General features: G+C 41.2%; 1 protein-coding gene across 1 annotated transcript; it reads right to left on the reverse strand.

The window, feature by feature from the left end:
• Positions 1-149: 149 nt before the first annotated feature.
• On the reverse strand, positions 150-9485 carry LOC132761691 (cystatin-B-like). The gene is made up of 2 exons (XM_060754763.2): positions 9217-9485; positions 150-1307 (listed from the first exon to the last, which is right to left on the reverse strand). Exon 2 carries the CDS (start codon positions 1224-1226, stop codon positions 930-932), a length of 297 nt encoding a protein of 98 aa, XP_060610746.2. The 5' UTR covers positions 1227-1307; positions 9217-9485; the 3' UTR covers positions 150-929.
• Positions 9486-17780: the final 8295 nt, after the last annotated feature.

Here is a 17780-nt window from a genome sequence, read left to right on the forward strand (position 1 = left end):
TTGAGATCTTATGGGGTTGCATCTCTCTAATTTAGATTGAGCCCAACACATTAAAACCTGTGAACAAAAACCAAGACATTCCTGAACTGATGCCAATGCTTTTTTGTCCTTTAGCCACAAAAGTTCCAGGGGAAAAAAATCAATGTAGATTTTCTTTAAATTGTCATTTATTCATTTGAATTTGCAAACTAAGCATTGATTTCAAGAAATTTTAATTTCAGAGAAAAAGATCAAAACAACTTTAGAATGGATTGGAAACCAATCCTAAATTTTATATTAAAAAAGACAAAAGACACACAATTATGGACTGAAGGTTTCAAATCAGTTTGAAGCAGGAGGAAGCACCACCCTGGTTTTATGTAGATACAATGATTGAATTTGATTTTATGCAGATACAATGATTAGAGTCTTAGTGAGAGCTTTAACCTAGGATGATACATATTATATATGTCATGATAATATATGTCTCCTACAAGGAATGGGAACTCAGTAGTGAAGATTAAGGAGGGGAAAAGACAGAAAGAAATACAGTAGACTCTCAGTTATCAGAACTCTCAAGCAAAAATAACCAAAATTGCATACTGCATTCACCAAGCTGTTCTTATAATACAGTAATGATGTTATATTATGCTTGTCTCTATTTGTCTTAAATTGCTTTTCATTATGGTATTTCAATATTAATATTAAGTCAATACAGAGTTTATGGTATGATATAATATGGGTTACTGACCTATTTTAATAGTATTTCTCAAGCAACTGGAAACTGTTACCTGGCATGTACCAATCCCCATAGGTGTCGGTTAACTAAGAGTCTACTGTAATGCTATTTTATCTTATTTTATAAAACATTTGCAGTACAATTGTGAAGAAAAATTACAAAAAAGCAAATCATAAAAAATCATAATAGAAAAAAAACACTGAAGAGCTGTCTAGAAATACGACAGTTCATCATGCTTTCCTTTCTTGCTTTGGTAGCTGGTGAGCTCTGGAGGCTTGTTCTCATGAGGGAGGCTTTTGAAGATTCGCATGTGAATATATTCGTCATCTCCAACATGGACCTTGACAAAGTAGTTTACTCCAGCAACCACCTGGGTTTTAAACCCGACCGCAGTGAAGACATCAAAGGTCTTGCCTTCTTTCTCTTCCAACTGGGCCTTGACGTGCTGGATGATCTGCTGCGTCTCTTCAGTGGCTGGCTTGGTCTCTGAGGCGCCACCACACTTCATCTTCCACACCTTTGGGGTGACTTCCACGTAAAAAGACTAGTGGGACCAACGGTGACCCTTTTCAGTTCGTGGAGCAGGTGGCTGTCGGAGAAAGAAGAAAATAAAGACAGAGAAAAAAGAAAATTAGAGCATCTGCTCTTGTTGTCTGGATAAAGTAGTTCTGGGTCCTCTGTAGTTTTTTTGTATTAGCTTGAATTGTGCATCTCTTTCATTTTAAAGAAGAGGAAAAACATGAGGAAGTTAACATAGAAATATAGTAGACTCTCAGCTAGAAATCAAACAACCAGGATTCTCAACAACTGGAAAAAATTGAAGAAATAATACTTTAAATTAAAAGGAACGGTTTTTATAATACATGTTCTATTAAGTTACATTTGTCTTTATTTGCCTTTAATTATTGTAGGTAAAGGTTTCCCCTGACATTAAGTCTAGTCATGTTGGACTCTGGGGGGTGGTGCTCATCTCCATTTCTAAGCCCAAGAGCCAGTGTTGTCCGTAGACACCTCCAAGGTCATGTGGCCAGCATGACTGCATGGAGCGCCATTACCTTCCAGCAGCAGTACCTATTGATCTACACACATTTGCATATTTTGCCAAACTGCTAGGTTGGCAGAAGCTGGGCCTAACAGCGGGAGCTCACCCTGCTCCCTGGATTCGAACTGCCAACCTTTCAGTCAGCAAAGTTCAGCAGCTCAGTGGTTTAATCCACTGTGCCACCAGGGGGCCCTTTAATTACTGTATCACAATATTAATATCAAGTTAATATAGAGTTTACCAGTGGTTTTCAACCTGGAGTGCCCCGATGTTTTTGGCCTACAACTCCCAGAAATCCCAGCCAGTTGACCAGCTGTTAAGATTCTTGGGAGTTGAGGGGAGTTGAATATTGGGGGGGGGGGGAGTATTAGTCATGTCTTTAATAGTAACTCCTAAACAACCCAAAATTAAATTTATCCAGCATCTACCAATCCCTATGGGTGGGGCCACATCTTCACTGACATATAATGCAGTTTGAAATTACATTATATAGTCAGTATAGATTCATATAAAGCAGTTTAACTGTACTGAACCACATTATAGGAGTCTACACTGATTCTATAATGCTATTTCAAATTGCATTATATGGCAGTGTAGGTGGGGGCTGAGAGTCTACTCTGTATATCTTGTTTTCCTTGAAAATGAAGCATAGCGCTAGAGTATTATTAATGTATCCCTTATTACTATCATCTTGAAAATTAAACAGACTCCCTTGTTTAAAAGGCCGGATAAGCTTTTGCCACTGCTAAAGAATGCTGGAGTGTTTTCTTTCTCATTTCAGTTTATAGATTACAGGCCCTCCTCCTCTTTCTGCCCTAGAAAATACATCTCCTTCCAACCTGCTCAACAGCAGAACTCCACTCTATCAAATATGCATGTGATGCTCTTTGAATCGAGAGCAGGTTGAAAAAGGAAAGAACAGATGAGAAATTATCCTAAAGGAAGTCTTATGGGTGCCCTTGAAATGCACAGTGAAATCCTTCACGGCACTTAGATGGGCCCTGACAACAATCCCAAACCGAATCCCAAATAATTCCTTCTAAAAATAAGTGAGCCTTGCACCTTGTCACAAGGTTAAAACATCGTTACAGCAGGAAATGCTTTTCTTACTAGGGCAGGAGGGTTGCTGAAAGGTCTCCTCTGGTTTTGTAATACAACACTCCTGTTTAATCAATTGCAGAACTGGGGGAAAGTGCAGTCCTGCCAGTGGAGTTTCATTGTACCATACGAGGGGAAAATACTACTCTGCATTCACGGGGGGCTTGAGACAATGAACAAGCATTCCAAAATAGGATTTAGCTGTGCTGGGAAACACACTCAGCCTTCATTCTGCAGTGCAATAAAGAGGTATTAACTCAAAAGAGCCCTTTGAAAAGTTTGGCCCTGCTGCATACCGCTGGCACTGAGTCAGTATGACTGCACTGTAAAACTTGGGGCCCTATTAATGTCCATGCGAAACAATTAGACGAGTATGGCAATTAGTCTGTGATACTGTATGATGTAAACAATAGTTTTAACATTTTTACAACTAATGCAGCTCAGTTGCCAAAATGCAGTGCTAATTATTTTAATTGTACCTTGAAGTATTTTTTGGGGTTACTTTTTGCAAAACGCAAAAAGTGTTTTATGTATTTTAATAGGTTTTTAATGGTTTTACTGGTTTAAACTATTTTTAATATTATGTTGATATCTATTTTAGTGTTTTATAAGTCTTAAGTCTGTATTGTTTCTGGCATTGTTAGCCTCTTTGAGTCTGTTTTAAGAGAGAAGAAGCAGCATATTAATAAACATAACAATAATTACAACAACAATAATTATAAATTGGAAAAGGGGGGAATCATTTAAAAACACACACAGTGGTATTCATTGGAAATATAACAACAGTTAAATTTATGGATTGATAATAGGAGCCCACATGCCCTCAGAAGTGTTAATCCAGAAATGATGAGCCTAAGGAAAACCAAGAAATTAGATCTTCAGATTATTGAATGATAAGTGATGAATTTTTGTATTGCCAAACCTAAAGCACACTGCTCTTTCTATGGGTCTTGGTCCATCAATGCTCTTTCAGACCATGCTGCAGAAATGTAATTCGCCAGCATGTGGACATGCCAAATATTTTTAAAGACACTATTAACACGATGATTTTTACCCACGTTTACTCTCCATCTTTCCCTTTAGCCGCTCTGAGTCTCCCTGCGGGGGGTTAGAAGAGCAGGGAGAAATGCTGTAAATAAAATAAATAAAATTTCCTAAAATAAGATTAAGGTACCCCTAACAAACTTGCAACAAACATTTGAATCAGGTCAGCAGTATAAGCCAGGACTTGAACGAGTGATCTTCCTTCACTGTTACTTCGTAAGGAAATACCATTGCCATCATGAAAAAAAAAAATATTGTGCTGAAATTTATCTTCAGTACAGTACTACTGTAACACAATGCAGATATGTTTGTGTTATGTGAAATACTGCCAAATGTCAATTAATGTCACACATCTAGTCTGACCTGTGACCAAGAATGAGAAACTGTGACAAAGCTGTTTAAATGAAAAACAGGTATTGTAATAAATTAGAATATTTAAAAATAATGCCCAGTATTTTTAGTCTTTTAATGCTCAAGAGGAAGAAAAAGTAGTAGTTCTGTTCTCAGTCTCATCTGCAAAGATACTCCTTTGTTTTCTTGCATATAGGTAGAGGACTGATATCATTTAATTCATTTGAAATCTTAATATCTTGTTTCTCAGTGTCGGGTGCATCTGCACTGTAGAACTAATGCAGTTTGACACCACTTTGATTGCTATGGCTCAATACAATGGAATCATGTAGTTTGTTGTTTAGTAAGGCGCAAGACACTCTTTGATAGAAAAGGCTTGTAAAATTAAACCTTCAGTTCTACATAGAATCATAGAATCAAAGAGTTGGAAGAGACCTCATGGGCCATCTAGTCCAACCCCCTACCAAGAAGCAGGAATATTGCATTCAAATCACCCCTGACAGATGGCCATCCAGCTTCTGTTTAAAAGCCTCCAAAGAAGGAGCCTCCACCACACTCCGGGGCAGAGAGTTCCACTGCTGAATGGCTCTCACAGTCAGGAAGTTCTTCCTCATGTTCAGATGGAATCTCCTCTCTTGTAGTTTGAAGCCATTGTTCCGCGTCCTAGTCTCCAAGGAAGCAGAAAACAAGCTTGTTCCCTCCTCCCTGTGGCTTCCTCTCACATATTTATACATGGCTATCATATCTCCTCTCTTCTTCAGGCTATACCTATAATAACAAGATATCACGATCTTCTAATATTACAGGATCTCATGAACTGTGGATTCAAATGAAATACTAAAAGCACAACTATGAAGTAAGTTGCCTCAAAGGAATCCTATTAAAAACCCATTAGTCCAATGAGTAAAAAATGCCTGGTCCTAGAATATTCCCCCACCACGCCTGTAACAACTCTCTGTCTGTGAGAACTTGTTTAGGGAAAGTTCAACCTAGCTGCAGGCGATCACATTCCAAATGTTGAAATGATCTCTCTGGCACAGAAACTACAGAAGAGGTTGGCCTGCTGGCTGAACTTAAATCTCAACATGGTCATAATTCCATAATATCTGTAAAGCTTTTGGTAATATATATTTTAAAGGAATCATGTGTTGTGGGCTTGGGCGGTTGCATTTGGAACCAAGAAAACCACAAGAATTATAAGAATGAGAAATGCGTCAGGGCCAAATCATTCCATACTGTATATCACAGTCTTTGACTGAGTGTTAATTCACAATAATTACTATTCTAGCGCTGCACTCACACTCAAAGCAGATTAAAAACCCCTTCCATTAGTACAGCGGTTCCCAACCTTTGGGCCTCCAGGTGTTTTGGACTTCAACTCCCAGAAATCCCAGCCAGCTTACCAGCTGTTAGGAACTTAAGTCCAAAACACCTGGAGGCCCAAAGGTTGGGAACCACTGCATTAGTGGAATGCTGAAAGGCAGATTGGGCTCGCACCTTGATGCTTCTGACATTTGAGAACCCTGAAGGCACCAGATCCTGTTTCATTGTGGAAGCTAAGCAGGGTCAGCTCCAGTTAGTACTTGGATGGGGACTGACAAGGAGTAGCAGTTATTGTACTCCATATTTCAGAGGAAGGAACTGGCAAAACAACCTCTGATGATACCTTGCCTAACAAAATCCTTTGACATTTGTGGGATTGCCATAAGTTGCCAGGAGACGTGAAGGCATATATACTTCTACTATAAGGATGTTATAAGCAATTAATTCATCTTAAGAGCCCAACGTAAAACATAGAGCTTGTTTACAACAAAATAAGAACCCTGGCAAACAAATTGATGAAGAGAGTATTATTTAGGAAAGAAGACTTGATTCATTCCTCAAAAAGACTTGAATTTACCTTATCCGCAAACCTGAAATGTTCCAAAATCCAGTTTTGTTCAAATTGCTGGCTGAGACAGTGACACCTTTGTGTTCCAATGGTTCAGTGTACACACACTTTGTATCAAACATAACATGATTAAAAATACTGTATATAAAATTACTCCAGTCCCTGTGGATAAAGTATAATGTTGTGTCTAGACTGGGGTCCTATTGCCAAGAGATGTCATTATATATCTTCCAAATATTTCAAAATCTTGAAAAAAACTGTGAAATCCAAAACCTCTTCTGGTCTCAAGCATTCCAAGAAAGGGATACTCAAGACTGTAGTTCCTTTTTTTATCAGGCTGTGATTTGCCTGTACAACGCCCCAGGTTTAGTCAGCAAAATCCAACTTTGTGCTGATGCTGCAGCTGCCACAGAGAAGAACATAGTTTTTAAAAAGTATTCCCAGGAAAAATGGTTTGCAACTTTTAGTCCTCCAGTGCAGCAGCTACACCATAGAATAAATGCAGCTTGACAACGCCTTAACTCCTGTGGCTCAATGATATAGAATCCAGGAGAAGGCTGAAGACCTTGGAAACCTACAACTGCATTCCATAGCCTTGAGCCATGGCAGCTAAAGTGGTTTCAAACTGCATTCACTCAACAATGTAGATCAGGCATGGGCAAACTTTGGTCCTCCAGGTGTTTTGGACTTCAACTCCCACAATCCCTAACAGCCTACTAGCTGTTAGAGATTGTGGGAGTTGAAGTCCAAAAGACCTGGAGGGACAAGGTTTGCCCGTGCCTGGTGTAGATGCATCCTCAGGCTTTTGGACTACAGTTCCCAGAATTCCTAATAACAGGCCATGCTAGCTGGGGTTTTTGGGGATTTCCAAATTTTGGGCATCACTGTTTCAGGATTTTGGAAAGACATGAGAGCGAGGTGTTTAAGTAAATCTTTAAGTAATATAACCATAAATTTGGGGAGTGTCTGGAGGGGAGGATCTACTGACACTATAATATATAATAATCATAACAAAATAATAATAATAATAAAAGGTAAAGGTTGTCCCCTGACATTAAGTCCTGTCATTTCTGCCTCTAGGGTGTGGTGCTCATCTCCATTTCTAAGCTAAAGAGCCGGAGTTGTCCATAGACACCTCCAAAGTCATGTGGCTGGCATGACTTCATGGAGTGCCGTTACCTTCCCGCCAGAGTGGTACCTATTCATCTACTCATATTTGCATGTTTTTGAATTGCTAGGTTGGCAGAAGCTAGGGCTAACAGTGGAAGCTCACGCTACTCCCCGAAATCGAACCTGTGACCTTTCGGTCAACAAGCTCAGCAGCTCAGCGCTTTAACCCACTGCGCCACCGGGGGCTCCTAATAATAATAATAATAATAATAATAACAATACATATGAACATAAAATAAATACAACATATTGCATAGATAAACACACACACACACAAAACGTACTATAACCATAAATTTGGAGAGTGTCTGGAGAGGAGGATCTACAGACTTTGCCATATATTATTATTAATCATCATCATCATCATCATCAATTATTTATTCCCTGCCTTCCCTGCTAGCTCAAAGTGGGGTACAACAAAGTCAAAAACATAAAAGATATGCAATAAATTACATAGATAAAAACACATTTTTTTTAGTAATATAACCATAAATTTAACCTGACATATTTCAGGTCATGGTTGAACTTTTAAATTCCTCCCTCTGGCTACGGCCTTGCCCAGTGGTGATTGGCACACTGGGTGCAGTGCTTAAAGACCTTGGCCTGCACTTAAAAACAATCAGCATTGACAAAATTACCATTTATCAGCAGCAAAAGGCCACCCTACTGGGATCTGCACGCATTATTTGCTGATACATCACACAGTCCTAGACACTTGGGAAGTGTCTAGGACTGTTGTGCCCGTACCTTGGGAAGTCTGATCTGGCCACAGTGGTCCACGCTCGTTACATCCCAAATAGATTACTGCAACGCACTCTACGTGGGGTTGCCTTTGAAAACGGTTCAGAAACTTCAACTAGTCCAGCGGGCGGCAGCCAGACTACTCACTGGAGCGTCATACAGGGAGCATACCACCCCTCTGCTATATCAGCTCCACTGGCTGCCGATCCAGTTCCGAGCACAATTCAAAGTGCTGGTTTTGACCTACAAAACCCTATACAGTTCCAGCCCAGCGTATCTGTCCGAATGTATCTCCTTCTATGTCCCACCTTGGAGTTTACAATCTTCTGGGGAGGCCCTGCTCTCGGCCCCACCTCTATCACAAGTGAGGTTGGTGGGGAAGAGGAGCAGGGCCTTCTCAGTAGTGGCCCCTCACCTGTGGAATTCGCTTCCTGGGGAAATTACAAAAGCCAGCATAGTGAACTTGTTTGTTGTGTACATATCTGGTTATGTATCAAATGATGATGATGATGACGATGATGATGATGATAATAACCAACCTCTCCTGCTGGCTCGAAGTGGGGTACAACAAAGTAAAAAACATAGGAACATAAAATATATGCAATAAATTATATAAACACACACACACACCAAACACAAATACAGAATTGACACATAGTAGCAATAGAAGGATGGAGAAACACTGAGAGAAAATGCATCTGTATCAGTCCTGGGCAAACTTGGGCCCTCCAGATGTTTTGGAATTTAACTCCTACAATTCCCAACTGATCTACACTAAATATTTAATGCAGTTTGACACTACTTTAACTGCTATGTAAGAATCACGGAGTTTTACAAGGCCACAAGCTTTTACAAGAGCGTTAGCCAAGAGTCAGGCTACATTTGTTTTTGGACTTCAACTCCCAGAAGCCTTAGCCAGCTTGTCCAATGGTTAGGAATTCTGGGAGCTGTAGTCCAAAACAATCCAGTTTGGCACCCTCTTTCATTGCAATGGGATCATGGGAGCTGTAGTTTTACAAGGCCTCACAAAGAGTGAGCAAATTACAAATCTCAGAATGGAATTGCGCCCAGAAGCCTCCCCTTTTCCTTTTCACACGGCGCGGCCTACGAAGCCGCGGCCTCGCGTGATTCCTCCTGCCGAGTTCGAGATCCGGGCCTCACCTGATGCTCTCCGCTGCTGGACTCGGCCTCCGAAGTGGCTTCAGGAAGGGAGTGCCTGAGGGGATGGATGCGAGAGAGAAGAAGAGAAGGAGGAAGGAAGGAAGGAAGGAAGGAAGGGAAGGAGGATGACTCAGGAGGGCGGGCCCGGGATGCAGGACTAGGCCTCAAAAAGAGAAGGAAGGAAGGAAGGGAAGCAGGCAGGAGGAGGTTGGGAAGTTGCTGTCTCCTTCGCCACCGCTATAACAGCCCCAAATGCACAGTCAGGGCAGGTTGAGATTCCCCCTCACTTCCTGTCTCTGTGAAAATTGGATTTTGAAAAAAATGGCTTGTTGTGGAAACAAGGATTAGTTAGTTTGTTTATTTATCGTGTCAGGAGCAGACCAAACAGTTGCGTTGCATTTTCTAACAAACAAACAAAACACAGAGTTTGCAAGCTTGGTATTCTATTAAATGTCCTTTGACCAGTAGCTGGCCAGTTGGAGTGCTTCTGGTGTTGCCGCAAGAAGGTCCTCCATTGTGCATGTAGTAGGGCTCAGGTTGCATTGCAGCAGGTGGTCAGTGGTTTGCTCTTCTCCACACTCGCATGTTGTGGATTCCACTTTGTAGCCCCATTTCTTGAGGTTGGCTCTGCATCTTGTGGTGCCAGAGCGCAGTCTGTTCAGCGCCTTCCAAGTCGCCCAGTTTTCTGTGTGGGGAGTCTCTCATTTGGTATCAGCCATTGATTGAGGTTCTGGCTTTGTGTTGCATTCCAGATCAAGAAACAAGACCAAAAGATTAAATCCACCACTCTGGACTGTAGGAAAAGCAATCCTTGTTTATTGATGAAAAATTGGTTATAAAAGAAAGGTAAATGCAGAGTCAAAAAGCCACAGAAAAACACAGTAGTCAATAGGATCTCTGAACTTGAGCAAAACTTCAAAAGCCACAAAACAATAACCAGGAGTCTGTTAGCCTTTTACTAACCATGAACTTGGAAACTAGAAGCCTCTGGGATTACTGGCCATGGAACACAGGAATTCTGCCAAAGCCAGCCACAGTCCCGAACGTTGCTTGACCTAAAGAAGCACCCGGCAGAAACCCTCTTAAACCAAAGAAGCTATTCTTAGAAACGCCCCTTGACTTTTCTGTCTGGGCCTCTTTCTGCTGTAAGCACTGTGATCTTCATAGAGACTGGGAAACATTTCTATCTCTGACTATCTGTTCTCTTCGGTTCTCATTAGCAACCCCAGGTGGAGAGATATCACGGCTAACTTCCAAAATATTCTCTTCCAGCTGTTGGGTTTCATTTTCATTCCCACTGACCTCTGCATCAACAACACATTCCACACTGTCAGAGTCAGGGAGAGCTTGCTCAGTTGGAAAAACTATCGGAGAATCCTGTTCACACAGATCAGGATCAGGCTGAACCCCAACAGTTTGAGCCTGCCACTTTTGGACTCTCGCTTGCTGAGGTGTTCCAGCGAGTGTCTCTGTAGATCTTAGAAAACTATTTATTGATTTAAGTCGTTGACGTGCTGGCTGATACCCAAACAAGGGATGAGCTGGAGATGTCACTGCCTTGGTCAGGGGTCCTCAAACTAAGGCCCGAGGGCTGGATATGGCCCTCCAAGATCATTTACCTGGCCCTCGCTCAGGGTCAACCTAAGTCTGAAATGACTTGAAAGCACACAACAACAACAACAATCTTATCTCATCAGCCAAAAGCAGACCCACACTTCCCATTGAAATACTAAAATTCATTCATTTTAATTATTGTATTGTTTTAAGTGGGTTTTTTTTGCACTACAAATATATGTGCAGTGTGCATAGGAATTCATTCAATTTTTTTTCAAATTATAATCCGGCCCTCCAACAGTTTGAGGGACTGTGACCTGTTTAAAAAGTTTGAGGACCCCTGGGCTAGACAGTGTAATTTCTCCAGTGGTGTAGGGCGCAGACTCCCCGTGATAATGTGGCATGTCTCATTCAGAGCCACATCCACTGTTTTAGTGTGGTGAGATGTGTTCCACACTGGGCATGCATACTCAGCAGCAGAGTAGCAAAGTGCAAGGACAGATGTCTTCACTGTGTCTGGTTGTGATCTATACGAGTACAGGGAAGGCCATTGTATTTACTATGCGGATCTTCGTTGCCAGTGTGATGTTTCTACTCTTCACTATTTTGTCAAGATTGGACATTGCTCTCCTCTCAAGAAGTAAACGTCTCCTGATTTCCTGGCTTCAGTCTGCATTTGCAGTCATCTTTGCACCTAGAAATACAAAGTCTGTCACGACCTCAACGTTTTCTCCTTTTATTTCCCAGTTGTCAATCATTCTTGTTGCCATAATCTTGGGGTTTTTTTTTAATGTTTAGCTGCAACCCAGCTTTTGCTCTTTCTTCTTTCACCTTGATAAGAAGGCTCCTCAGCTCCTCCTCGCTTTCGGCTATCAAAGTGGTGTCATCTGCATATCTAAGGTTGTTAATGTTTCTTCCAGAAATTTTTATCCCAGCCTTGCATTTGTCAAGCCGCGCATGTCACATGATGTGTTCTGCATACAAGTTTTTTTTTTAAAAAAAATGTTTATTTATACCGTGCTTTTCCTGTCCATGATTGCCCTTTAAACAAATGCAACAGCGAGAGCATAATTTAAATATACCACTTGAACGACAAAGAATTTAAATTTACTAACAGAACTTTCATTACGTTATCAGACTCAGAGAGCAGTTTTTTTAAAAAAAAAAAAGACAAAATCCGAAATTTGTGAAGTAGGCTCAAATACAAATGCCCCTGGGAAGTATTGACTGCCCTCTCAAAGAGGGGAGGAAGTGTGTTAAAACTTGATTTCATTTAAAAAAAAACTGTTTATGGGCCACAACCTGAAATGCCATGATGAGGTCTTTATATCCTTCAGCACTGGGCATTAACTGCAAAAGCAAGCAAAGCTTTGCAGTCCAATTGAATTGTGATAGACAAAGTGCAGTGTTCCAGATATTATTGGATTGGAACTCCCAGGACTCCCCAGAGTTGATCTTGTTAGGCTGGATGTTTAATCCCAGCAATGTTTGGAGAGCACTCCTTTGCCCATTCTTGAACTAAATTGATTTTCATCTAACTGTGCCTTTCTTTGCATGCATTACTCATTGGGTCAGGACTCATGGCCCTTCATGAACATGGATGGTATTACAGTAGAGTCTCACTCATCCAACATAAACGGGCCAGCAAAACATTGGATAAGTGAAAATGTTGGATAATAAGGAGGGATTAAGGAAAAGCAAAGGAAGATCGATGCTTTTGAGCTGTGGTGCTGGAGGAAAGTGCTGAGAGTGCCTTGGACTGCGAGAAGATCCAACCAGTCCATCCTCCAGGAAATAAAGCCCGGCTGCTCACTGGAGGGAAAGATACTAGAAACAAAGTTGAAGTACTTTGGCCACATCATGAGGACACAGGAAAGCCTAGAGAAGACAATTATGCTGGGGAAAGTGGAAGGCAAAAGGAAGAGGGGCCGACCAAGGACAAGATGGATGGATGGCATCCTTGAAGTGACTGGACTGACCTTGAAGGAGCTGGGGGTGGTGACGGCCGACAGGGAGCTCTGGCGTGGACTGTTCCATGAAGTCACGAAGAGTCGGAGACGACTGAACGAATGAACAACGACAAGGAAAAGCCTACTAAATGTCAAATTATGTTATGATTTTACAAATTAAGCACCAAAACATCATGTTATATAACAAATCGTCAGAAAAAGCAGTTCAATACACAGTAACATTATGTAGTAATTACTATATTTATGAATTTTGGATTATCAAAGCATCACAATGTATTGAAAGAGCTGTGGATCCGCGTGGGAAGCAGACTGTGTTGGATAATACAGAACGTTGGAAAAGTGAAGGTTGGATAAGCAAGATTCTACTGTACTTATTCAAATGTATATCCAAACATTCAGCTCATCAAAAACATTGCAGCACATCAACACTCAGGCCCCTTCCACATAGCTGAATAAAATCCCAAATTATCTACTTTGAACTGGGATATATGGCAGCGTGGACTCAGATATTCCAGTTCAATGCAGATATTGTGGGTTATTCTACCTTGATATTTTGAGTTACATGGCTGTGCGGAATGCCCTCAGATGCACATCCAGTTGAATATTTGAAACCGATCAAAGGTCCCAGCATTCCCTTAAATGTTTGAATGAACCAATAATTGTGATTCATGCGTCTTCCAGTTAACTTCATTCCAGGATGGGAGGAACCTTTCAAAACCACAGAAGGTTTTGAGAGAAAGTTACTGGTCTAAAGTCCTTTAGATATTCATGAATAAATAAAAGTTTTGAGACTGGGAGTGGGATGCATCTACACGGTAGAATTAGTGTAGTTTGACACTACTTCAATTGTCATGCCTCAATGCTATGGATTCTTGGAGATATAGTTTGATGAGGCACCAAGAATCATTGGCAAAGAAGGCTAAATATCTTGTGAAATGACAACTCCTGTTTTTTGTTTTTGTTTTGGTCGTGTCAAGAGTGACTTGAGAAACTGCAAGTCGCTTCTGGTGTGCCCGGACTTGCACACCAGAAGGGAATGCCCGGATGTTTTGATGTTTTATCATCCTTGCGGGAGGCTTCTCTCGTGTCCCCGCATGAGGAGCTGGAGCTGATAGAGGGAGCTCATCCTCACTCTCCCCGGATTCCAACCTGCGACTTCAGTCCTGCTGGCACAGGGGTTTACTCCTGGGATTCCATAGCATTGAGCCATGAAAGTTCTGCCAAACTGCATTAACTCTGCAGTGTAGATGTACTGGGTCAAAATTCAGTGGAAAATATTGACGTTCTTGATGGGTCTTTGAAAACAATGGATTATATATGATATTCTTTAAAAAGGATTTCAGAGACCAGATTAGTAAAGCATTTCAAAAAGCTTTCCATGCAATTCCAGGCATGACGTCACCTATCTCAGCTCGATCCATTTCCTCTGCTCTGTTTCTCTTTCTCTCTCTATATGCAAACAGAGTGGTATTTGCCATGGCAACCAATCCACTGCTATCAAGAAGTCTCTGGAAAATGCATAATAGATCCTGAACTTTGTCTCTGAGTACCATTAGATATAGCTTGCACAAACCTGAAATGCAAGGACATCTAAAAATAGAAAATCTTTTAAGTATGTGAAGGATTTTGCCTCTGTGGGAAGAGCACATCGTCGTTTAATTTATCTATTATATTTCATAGGTGTTCCACTGTTGAAAAATCATAAATGATACTCAGACAAAATATGGAAAACAATTAAAGAACAGTGAACACCGAAATCTACCAGCATTAAAGCTATAACCTGTTTCAGGGTGCATCTAAATGGCATGGATTTGATACTGCTTTATTTGTCATGACAGTGGAATTCAAACCCACCAAAAACTGGCAATTAATCCACTAAAGACATATTAAACCATTGAACAAGTTAGAAAAAGTTACAAATTTTAAAGCATGTACATTTGGAATAGATCAAGCCGCCCTGAGTCCCCCACCCCCCAGGGGGTTGAGAAGGGTGGGGTATAAATATTTGAAATAATCACTGAGTCCTCTGAGACTTTTTGTTTAAAAATCAAATATTTAAACATAGCTATCACTGAACCCCCGGTGGCACAGTGAATTAAACCGCTGAACTGCTGGTCTTGTTGACCAAAAGGTGGCAGGTTCAAATCTAGGGAGTAGCGTGAGCTTCCGCTGTCAGCCCCAGCTTCTGCCGACCTAGCAGTTCAAAAACATGCAGATGTGAGTAGATCAATAGGTACCGCTCCAGCGGGAAGGTAACAGCGCTCCATGTAGTCACAGTACACATACATGGTAAACATTCAATGCTGCTTTGTATAGACAATACACAGACAGAACAGAAGGAGGTGGTTTGTTTAGACTCAGTGTCCAGTTTCTTTTGGTGCCATGGAAGGTTGGGCTCAAGTCCAGGGGGTGCTGTTGTTCTATCCCCTATGACGAAGAGCCATCAGGACTTCCTTCTTCCTTTTGGTCGCCCAGCATTTTCTGATCTTTTTTCTTTATGGCGTCGTAAAACACCTCCCCTGCTTTTAGCGGTGCCTAATTTCTCTAACCACAGCTAAAGTTGTTTTCGAATTGCTTAAGTAAACAATGAGCTAGGCTGACAGTTGGCAGCTCACGCTAATCCGGGGCTTCAAACTTGCAACCTTTTGGTTATTTATTTCTCGTGTCAGGGCAGCCAGTCAATTATATTACATTTCTAACAGAACAAAGCAAACAAACAGAGAAAATACAAAATGTGTGAGTTTGGTAGTTGATTAAATGTCCTTTGACCAGTATCTGGCCACTTGGAGTGCTTCTGGTGTTGCTGCAAGGAGGTCCTCCATTGTGCATGTGGCTGGGCTCAGGTTGCATTGCAGCAAGTGGCCAGTGGTTTGCTCCTCTCCTTTTGGTTGATAGATCTTATAATTGCTGATGATTTACCAGCTGTGCGAAACCTCCAGTGTTTATTAAAGCATCTTTAATAAACAGATCTATGTAAGAGGCTGTCATAATGTTTCTTTTATTTTGATTATTTAACTCCTGAACATGTGCAGATATCAGAATCAGCGGAGGTGCATACAATCAGATTAAATAAAGATAGGCATGAGAAAGGCAGAGCCAGGAGTAGACAGTGTCAAGAAGTCCATGAAAGAAGATACATTGTAGTATTATAAAGATACATTTTATTTTAGAAGACTGGATATTTAGCTATCCTTTGGATCAACAAAGAGTTGGTGCTCCATGGAATAGGTACTAATCCAGACCAGTACAGATAAAGAACTGGGTCAAAAATGTTAAAGTGGAAAATTGATTTCTTGAAGAAGGTTAGCTGCTGCTGGTCTTCTGCAGACTGGGAACATTTCTGTTATATGTCAGCCTGTTCATCCTGTGATTGTGTCTAATGATCAGGTTGCTTTGGATGATGGGAATGACAATGTTGTTCATGTTCAAGTTGATTCCTCTAATGGGAATAGGGATGCTATCCATGAAGATGTTCCTAAAGGGAATGGGGATGATGGTCTGTTTCCTGGCCCTGATTTTAGAGATTTGGGGCCTGAATGCAGTTTGGTTGATGGGTTAGAAAGGCCTGTATTGCTGCAAAAGGATTCTCCAAGTCTTGAGCCTGGGAAAGGCTCTGCTCCACAGTCCCCTAGAATCATAGAATCAAAGATTTGGAAGAGACCTCATGGGCCATCCAGTCCAAGCCCCTGCCAAAAAGCAGGAATATTGCATTCAAATCACCCCTGACAGATGGCCATCCAGCCTCTGTTTAAAAGCTTCTAAAGAAGGAGCCACCACCACACTCCGGGGCAGTGAGTTCCACTGCTGAACGGCTCTCACAGTCAGGAAGTTCTTCCTCGTGTTCAGATGGAATCTCCTCTCTTGTAGTTTGAAGCCATTGTTTCGCGTCCTAGTCTCCAAGGAAGCAGAAAACAAGCTTGCTCCCTCCTCCCTGTGGCTTCCTCTCACATATTTATACATGGCTATCATATCTCCTCTCAGCCTTCTCTTCTTCAGGCTAAACATGCCCAGCTCCTTAAGCCACTCCTCATAGGGCTTGTTCTCCAGACCCTTTATCATTTTAGTCGCCCTCCTCTGGACACATTCCAGCTTGTCAATATCTCTCTTGAAGATATTGTGGTCTAAACAAAGTGGAATAGAGGGGTAGCATTGCTTTCCTAGATCTAGACACTATGCTCCTATTGATGCAGGCCAAAATCCCATTGGCTTTTTTTGCCGCCACATCACATTCCTGGCTCATGTTTAACTTGTTGTCCACGAGGACTCCAAGATCTTTTTCAGACGTCCTGCTCTCGAGCCAGGCATTGTCCCCCATTCTGATCTTTGCATTTCAGTTTTCCTGCCAAAGTGGAATATCTTGCATTTGTCACTGTTGAACTTCATTTTGTTAGTTTTGGCCCATCTCTCTAATCTGTCAAGATCATTTTGAATCCTGCTCCTGTCCTCTGGAGTATTGGCTATCCCTCCCAATTTGGTGTCGTCTGCAAACTTGATCAGGCCTTACGAAGGTGATCAGGCCTCTCTCCTCACAAAATTGTGACATCTCAAAAAGAAAAACAAACAGCATGCAGAGTACAGACAAAACGGCTGACTGCGAAGAAGAAGCAGGAAGCAGGAAACAGGAAGTATGGCTCTCTAGAAATGTGTGTGATATTGCATATATCTCCAACATTTGCTGTTATTTTATTTATTTTAATTTTTTATTGCCTTTGAAATCAAGCCTCTAGTTTTATGGGCTTTGGACTATTTCTCCTTGGACTAATTGCTCCTTTTTCTTCCTAATCAATTGGATTTACCTTTTACTGTGGATTATTTTTTATTGCTTTGGCTTTGATTACCTTCAATAAACTGCTTGCTATTTTAACTCAGCTGTGTGGTGTTCAAAGTCAGAGGGGATCCTGCTCTGGAGTGCAACAACTTCATACAAAAGAAAGGACACTGCTTTATTTCATTCTGGCCTAATGTTCTTTGAAAACTATAAATCTTTTGAGGTGTGTGTAGGGGGAAGTCCTGTGTTTGCATAGTCATATTGGCTTTTTA

This window comes from Anolis sagrei, chromosome 1 (genome assembly GCF_037176765.1).
Source record: "Anolis sagrei isolate rAnoSag1 chromosome 1, rAnoSag1.mat, whole genome shotgun sequence".
In the NCBI taxonomy this organism is placed as follows: Eukaryota; Metazoa; Chordata; class Lepidosauria; order Squamata; family Dactyloidae; genus Anolis; species Anolis sagrei.

Coding starts and splice junctions, on each gene's coding strand:
- LOC132761691 (XM_060754763.2), bottom strand. CDS start 1,226: ATGAAGTGTGGTGGCGCCTCAGAGACCAAGCCAGCCACTGAAGAGACG.